The sequence below is a fragment of the Arachis ipaensis genome, chromosome B4 (assembly GCF_059453495.1).
Source record: "Arachis ipaensis isolate K30076 ecotype BB chromosome B4, ASM5945349v1, whole genome shotgun sequence".
In the NCBI taxonomy this organism is placed as follows: domain Eukaryota; kingdom Viridiplantae; phylum Streptophyta; class Magnoliopsida; order Fabales; family Fabaceae; genus Arachis; species Arachis ipaensis.
In genome coordinates this window covers 145,309,343-145,317,972 of record NC_142439.1, presented here as the reverse complement: position 1 = coordinate 145,317,972, position 8,630 = coordinate 145,309,343, and the positions used below count along the sequence as shown (strand labels likewise).

General features: G+C 29.6%; 1 protein-coding gene across 1 annotated transcript; it reads left to right on the top strand.

Moving 5' to 3' along the window:
• The first annotated feature begins 298 nt into the window (after positions 1-298).
• On the top strand, positions 299-2,443 carry LOC107637381 (glucan endo-1,3-beta-D-glucosidase-like). Its single transcript, XM_021122139.2, has one exon. The coding sequence runs from the start codon at positions 299-301 to the stop codon at positions 2,441-2,443; it is 2,145 nt and encodes a 714-aa protein (XP_020977798.2).
• Positions 2,444-8,630: the final 6,187 nt, after the last annotated feature.

Below are 8,630 nucleotides of genomic sequence, written 5' to 3'. Positions count from 1 at the left end.
AATTCTGATAGCGGCTAACATTTTTTATTATTAATTTTTGAGACATTCAAAAATAATTATAAAAAATTTAACTAATCAAACTCGAGGAGTCTAATAAAAAAAGCAAAAGTAGAGTTTAGAATTTGGAGTTATCTCAACAAACTCTTAATTTTTCTTTCAAAACTCAACTAAAACTTGAGATACACTCCACCATTTATAGTATTCCAATAGAATAGTATCTCTTAACTTCCATTATCAAAGAAACTATAAAACCATTTCAAATGGCATTACCATTGTCACAGCATCATAAGCGGCAACAATGTCTCTGCAACACCCACATAATGCATCTTCCTTCCTCTTCCCTCAAACTCATTCCACAGTCCTCCCTGATCCTTCCACCTTCTTCTCCTCAAACCTTACCTCTTCTCCATTGCCTACAAACTCTTTCTTCCAAAACTTTGCTCTCAAAAATGGCGACCAACCTGAATACATCCACCCTTACCTCATCAAATCATCATCCTCTTCTCTTTCTATCTCCTTCCCATCTCGCTTCTTCACCTCAGCTTTCATATACCAAGTCTTCATTGCTGATCTCACCATATCTACCTCTGAACATCACAATAATAACAACAATAACAAGCATGTTATCTCTTCCTACAGTGATCTCAGTGTAACTTTGGATATTCCTTCTAACAATCTTAGATTCTTTCTTGTTAGGGGAAGCCCTTATGTCACTGTTTCTGTAACTCATCATAAACTGCTTTCCATAAAAACCATCCATGCCATACTTTCGTTTTCTTCCAATGATTCTCTTACCAAGTATACCATTAAGCTTAACAATGGCCAAACTTGGCTTATATATGCATCTTCACCAATCAAATTTAGTCACACCCTCTCTGAGATTATTTCTGATGAGTTTTCTGGTGTAATTCGGATAGCAGTGTTGCCTGATGATTCAAGTTCTAATAAGTATGAGGAAATTCTTGACAGGTTCAGTTCTTGTTATCCGGTGTCTGGTGATGTTGCACTTAACACAAATTCATCTAGTGTTGAATATAATTGGGAGAAGAAAGGTGATGGTGATTTGTTAATGTTAGCACACCCTCTTCATCTTCTACTTTTGTCTAAGAGTGATGATGATTCTCACAATAATGTTACCATTCTTGATGATTTCAAGTATAGAAGCATTGATGGGGACCTTGTTGGTGTTATTGGAGATTCATGGTTATTGGAAACTGATCCTGTTTCTGTGAATTGGCATTCAAACAGAGGTGTCAAAGAAGAATCCTATGATGAAATCGAATCAGCTCTTTCTAAAGATGTTGAGGATCTAGATTCTTCTGCAATAGCAACAACTTCATCTTACTTTTATGGGAAATTGATAGCAAGGGCAGCAAGGTTGGCTTTGATAGCTGAAGAAGTTGATTTTCTTGATGTGATTCCTGTGGTTAAGAAGTTCTTGAATGAAACCATTACTCCATGGCTAGATGGAACTTTCAATGGGAATGGATTTCTATATGATGAGAAATGGGGTGGAATTATTACCAAACAAGGTTCTACTGATTCAGGTGCTGATTTTGGCTTTGGAGTTTACAATGATCACCATTATCATTTGGGATACTTTCTCTATGGAATTGCAGTGCTTGCAAAGATTGATCCAAAATGGGGTAAGAAGTACAAGCCTCAAGCCTATTCAATTATATCAGATTTTATGAACTTAGGAGGAGGAAAATCAGAACATTATCATTCAACTTTGAATCATCATTATCATTACACACGTCTAAGGTGTTTTGATCTTTATAAATTGCATTCTTGGGCCGGAGGACTAACTGAATTCGCGGACGGAAGGAATCAAGAGAGCACAAGTGAAGCTATAAACGCATACTATTCAGCAGCATTGTTGGGTTTGGCATATAATGATACAGAACTTGTTTCATTAGGATCAACTCTTACAGCATTGGAAATTCATGCAGCTAAAATGTGGTGGCATGTGAATGGAGAAGGAGATAGTAATATGTATGAAGAAGATTTTGTAAAAGAGAATAAGTTAATTGGGGTTCTATGGTCTAATAAGAGGGACAGTGGATTATGGTTTGCACCTCCTGCTTGGAAAGAGTGTAGGCTTGGGATTCAGCTTTTACCATTGATACCTGTTTCTGAATTCTTATTTTCTAATAAGAGTTTTGTGAAGGAGGTTGTGGAGTGGACAATGCCTGCTTTGGATAGAGATGGTGTTGGAGAAGGGTGGAAGGGGTTTGTGTATGCATTGGAAGGAGTTTATGATAATGAAAGTGCTTTGAAGAAGATTAGAAGCTTGAAGGGTTTTGATGATGGGAATTCATTTACTAATCTGCTATGGTGGATTCATAGCAGAGATAGTTATGATGATGATGATGATGACAGAATAATAGAGGAATTTTGTGATGAAAAACAGGTCTTATCATTTGGTCATTACAGCCATTAATTAATTAAGCTAAGTATTCTTAATAATGATTTCAATATCTTATTATCATAAAGTGATGAGACTATAAGTTTAATATATTGTAGCTCCTTTAATTTATACCATTGTTATATGAATAAGAACAAGTTATTATATTATGAAAATTTTGATGATTACAATTAGGACAACATTCTAGGAAGGAAACTGATATATCAGAACTTTTTGTTGTCACTTTGATTATCAAACACTCTACGGCTGATTAATTTTGACATGTATATATGTTTAATAAATCAAGGCGCACTTACGGCATGAATAGAAAAAGTAGTTAATTGAATCCAATTGAATATGCATGGTTCCATGAAACGTGATCAAGTGTCTGATCTTACATTTTCTAAATATTTCCGGCAATAATATAAGGTGAAATTTGACCACTAAGGAATATTAAAAATGTAAATAAAAACAAATGTACACAGGAAAATGGAATAATAAAATGATCATACATGCATGCAATAGAAAATAATATATATATAGTAACATATTCTCATATATAATTTTGACCAAGGAAATATTATTTATTTATACCTAGACATTTTTATTTCCTTCAAAGTCCCAAAAGCTGAATACTTTTACTTCATTCGTCCATAACAAGTGATTTTACGAGAGTCGCCGCCGACAGCGAAAGCCATAAGAACATAGTAACAACAATAACAATGGTGATAGAGGTGATCAACAAGCCTGTGGTTACAAACAAGAGAGCCATGGCAGTTGGAACCCATATAGGGCTGAATACAATTATGAGAGGCGAAAAAATGATGATAAGCATGATGGCTACGCCTATAAGAAAGAGAAGCACGCTGATTGCAAGCATGATTAAGGGACGAAGGAAGCTCAATAAGGGAGTGATTTTATTTATGAGTTCATTGATGAACTTTGCTGGGTTTGCAAGAATGTTTTGAAGATCTTGGAGAACGGATGCTGCAACTGATAGTAGAGTGGTTAGAGGGAGGAGAAGAGAGGGATCCAATAATAAGGAGCTTGAAACACCATCTACGGTGGTGGAAACGGTGCCTGTGACGGCTGTAAGAGTATCTGTGATGATGTTCTTGTTGCTCGAACCAGAAGAGTTGTTGATGGGGGCAGTTACAGTTTCTGTTACTGCCGTGGTGATACCATCTGTGATGTTGTTGACGGGCGCAGTTACAGTTTCTGTAACTTCCAAGGTGATACCATCTGTGATGTTGTTGACGGGGTTGACGGGGGCAGTTACAGTTTCTGTTACTGCCGTGGTGATACCAGCTGTGATGTTGTTGACGGGGAAAGTTACAGTTTCTGTAACTACCGAGGTGATACCATCTGTGATGTTGTTGACGGGGGCAGTTACAGTTTCTGTTACTGCCGCGGCGATACCATCTGTGATGTTGTTGACGGGGTTGACGGGGGCAGTTACAGTTTCTGTAACTGCCGTGGTGATACCATCTGTAATGTTGTTGATGGGGGCAGTTACAGAACTTACTGCTGTGGTGATACCTTTTGTGATGTTGTGTAACATTTTGTTTCTTTGATAAGATTTCAGGATTAGTTAATATATAGATATCAATCATATAGATAAGTTAAGGTTGGTCACTTGGTCCCATAATAATAATAATAATAATAATAATAATAATAATAAGGAGAATGTTAAGTAAACAATGACTATTTTAAACAATATAAATAACTACCAATCAAATAAAAATATACTATACCTTAATTTAATATTATTAATTAAATTTAATCTTTTAGCTCTCTTAATTCATATTATTCACACATTATTCAAAAAAATTGTTAACTACATATACTTTTCCTACTAATAATGGAGGCTTACAGTACCTAGTAGATCATATTATTGGAAAGCTTTCAACTGCTAATTTGGTTAAAAAAAAAATTTGTACATATAATTTTTTTAATCAGTGAAAACTCAGGTGAAATCGACTTCAGTAAAGTTGATATCTGAGAATCGTTAGATAAAAATTTAGTCAAATCAGTTAAATTATCTAACAGTTATCAGGTATCAATTTTACATGAAATCGACTGCACATGAGTTTTCACCTTCTTAATTTTTATTATTGTGAGATTCCAACAAGAATTATCTGATTATCTCATAAATCAGATATAGATTGATCTATGGGCTCATCCTTAAACGCTCCTTGTTAAGTATGGAGTGCTGCACACCTTGTGAATTCGTAAATCTGAACTCTCCATTTATTATATTTTATTTGAATGGTCTAAATTTAAAAAGGTAACCTGTTAATCAGGTTAATCATTTTTTGATAAGTTTTAGATTTTTTTTGTAAATCTCAGGTATTGGGCTGAAGTTCAAAATAAAAAAAATAGTATATAAATATTAAAAACAACATGTCTGAAAAAAAATTATTGGACTTTAGAATTAAAATAAATAATATATAAAAAATAAGTTGAAAATTCATGTACTAAATCTAGAAAAAAAGATATATTAGAATCTTAAAAAAATTAATATTAAATATATATTATGTATATAATATTAAAATTTAAATAAATTTTGTTTTGTGTGAAATAAAATTATAATATTAAATATAAATACAATGCTAAAAAATTTTGTGTTATATATATATATAAAATATTAAAATTTAAATAAATTTTGTTTTATGTGAAATAAAATTATAATATTAAATATAAACACAATGATAAAAAATTTTGTGTTATATATATATAATTTTATTTTGTAAGAAACAAAATTAAAACATTAAATATGAACAGAATGATAAAAGATTTTGTATTATACTAATTTAATTAAAAAAACATATATACAACGTAAAAAGCAAACAAACATATAATAATTTTATTTTGTGCGAAACAAAAATTCATATAAGTTTTTATTAACAATTTTTTTATTGAAATATGTCATTTTACTATATTTATAATATATTATTTGGGATAATTATATTATTTTAGTTAATATATATTATTTAAAAAAATATTTAAAATTTATTATTTTGTATTAAGAATATTATTAAAAATATATTATTAGTTTTTCTTAAAATAATACTTTTTTTTCTTTGGTTCAAATACTATGACAATAAATTTTTTTTACGTAACTGCGTCTACTCAATAAATATTATATTCATTTACTTCTATATTGTATGTAAAATAAATAATTAATGTTTAAAAAAGTTAATAAAAAAAGTATTTTTTTTTTACCAACTCTTAGGTAAATATAGAGACTATGTCATTTGAACTATAACTCGTTGGCAAAGAAAGAAATACTCTTAATTATATATTAAATAAAATAATTATTTATTAGGCTCATTCTTATCTAAATAAAAATTTTTCTTAGTTTTATATATGTAATATTTTATACCAATTAGCTTCAAAATTTAATTATTTTTTGAATAAATTAATAAAAATAATAAAAATAATTATTTAAATATAATTGTATTTTAATTTTTCATTCTATTACGTACAGGATAATTTGAAATAAAAGATAATGGACTTGTTGTAACTGTCATGTATTTTGTGCTTTGATTGCATTGTCATCTGAAAATCATGGCGCCTTCATGGAGACCGGGTTCTTCTACAGAATCAGTTTTACGTTTGGAGTTAGCCAATCAGCAGCAGTGACGATAGACAGCGTCTTTCTTTTCTATGGCAGCAATTTTTCGGGCTTTGAAAGTCCATTTATGGTAGATGTGGAATGGGGTGGGTTCAAGAGCGTCAAAATCTGTGGCTAGACAGAACAATAATGGAAGCACCTGCTAGCAAACAAAACAGTGAAAATGCTTGAAGACATCACATCAACAATAACAGAATAACGGAGGAAGTCGATCAAATTTTTCTAAGTAATTTTCTGGTGTAAAGATAGTCCTGTGTTAAACGAGCGAACTAATTTTTTTTGTTAGTGCCGGTTTGTTTGTTCAGCCCATGACAAAAAAAATAACAATAATAAATAAATTTAATTTACCTAATTACTTTTGATAGCAGGTTAACTTTTAAAGAGTGCTGCACTCCCTACTTTGCCTAGAGTGCACTAGCTTTCGCCTTGATCTATGTGTCACTTTAATAAAACTCTTAAATATACATACTAAATGATTAAGTTTAGAAAACTATTTATAAAATAAATTAATCCATTTTAAAATAATGAAATAAATAATTTGTCTAACGAGAATAATTTTAAAAAGAATAATATTAGGAAACCAACACTATAACAGTTAAATTCAACCAATATTATAGCAGGTTATAAAATAAGTCTAATATAAAATTCACTACAGTACGTAGATGAATTTTTAATTGTTTTTAACTTTTTATTGGGTTTATATTTCTAATATTTTTTTAATTAAATTTTAGAAATTTTTTTAAAGAATTTCATTTTTTTCTTTATACTAGTATTAACTGAAATATTAACTTTTAAGTTTTTTTTAATTTAAAATAATAAAAATTTATTAAAAATCAAAGTCTCATATCTAAATTTTTTAGAAACAAATTTAAGTGTTTACTCAATTCATTACTTTTGGGTAGAAGACTTACTACATCAATCTTAAAAATTCAATTAGTAATATGATATTTAAATAACTCAAGCAGCTACTAGTAAGTAAGAAAGAGTTTGACGCACGATTATCATTTACTCAGCTTGATTATTACTAAAGAATTATTACAATTATAATAGTTAAGAATAACTAGATCTTGAAAATTATAAAAGAATAAGATTAGTAAAGACAACATTAAGTTTTTCTATATATATTTTTTCTATTCTCAAGATCAAACCTATAAAGACTTATTTAAAAAGGAAAAAATAATATTTTTACCTATTGCATATTAATTATTAAATATATTACGTGTAACTTTGAAGTTTAGTGGCAGATTAGAAACTTGTGTGGGGCGTGTAGGGATTTAGGGTTGGTTTGAAAAGCTGTAATTTTTTTTAATATTTAATTTATAAAAAGTAGTAGTATTAATATCAGGTACAATTTTTAAAATCAAATTGCAGCTTCTTAAGAAATTATTTAGAAGTTTATAGAGAAGTTAAAAAAATAATTTTTTTCATAATATTACTACTTTTTATTATATTTTTATAAAATAAGCATTTTTAGAACTAAAAATTCAAATACAAAATAATTTATTTATAAACTACTTTTAATATAATTATTTATTATTTAAACTATTTTTTTAAAAAAAAATTTAATTAAACTATTTATCCAAATTGAATCTTAATTATACTGGTGGTTGGTTACCTGATTTGGAATTGAGCACATGAAACTACAAAGATAATAATACATTAATTAAGATTAGGCAAGTGATATATTTTTTTGATCTGAGTAGATATTCTTTAAATTTATTCCTTAAATAATTTTATATTAAATTAATTTAAAAAAATAAAATAAATACATCTAAATAAATTTAATATTTTTTTAATTTAAAATACAAATTCACAAACAGTTTAAGTAAAACTAAAATTTAATAATTTAATTTTAAACTTTTTAAATCCTAGCTTTTTTTTTTTTACCAAAGATATGAGACTCGAACTTGCAACCTCTTAATTGAGTATGGGGAGACTATGCCATTTGAGCTATTACTTATGGGCAAAATTTAGAAAGATAGGAGATTCGAACCCGTAACATCTTAATTAAGTATGAGAAGTCTATGTCATTTGAGCTATTACTCATTGGCTTTTTAAATCCTAGCTAACATATTCCAAAACATCCCTTAATATCTCAAAATACAAGTTTCACTCCATTAAATCTTTCATCCCTTCTAAAATTTAGATCCGTAGTGCCTTACACTCCCCTTCCGTTGCCACGCTCCTCCCTTACGCTGCACTCCTTCCCCACCATGCGCTCCTCACCCGCCCCACTCTCTTTTCTCACCGCGCTTCTCCCTCAAGCCGTGCTAATCCGTCGGGTGCGCCGTGATCTTTCCTTGTCCCATGCACCTCTCATCTTTGGTGTGTTATAGTAACTGCTATCTTTATATCTATTTATTTATGATTTTTTATTATTTTATATGTGTTTATAAAATATTTGGTCTGTTATTTGTTATTTTAAAAGTGTTTACTTAATTTTACTAAAAAAATTTATATTATATGTATTCATACCCTAACCTAACAAATAAACGCCAGACCCAATAACACAAAAAAATTCATCAATAAAGGTGAATTTCATGATAAACCCGATCGACTTCTTTAAAGAGATCGGACACAGACTCA

Excerpts from the sequence above, each read along its gene's own strand:
- LOC107637381 (XM_021122139.2), top strand. The coding sequence starts at position 299 with ATGTCTCTGCAACACCCACATAATGCATCTTCCTTCCTCTTCCCTCAA.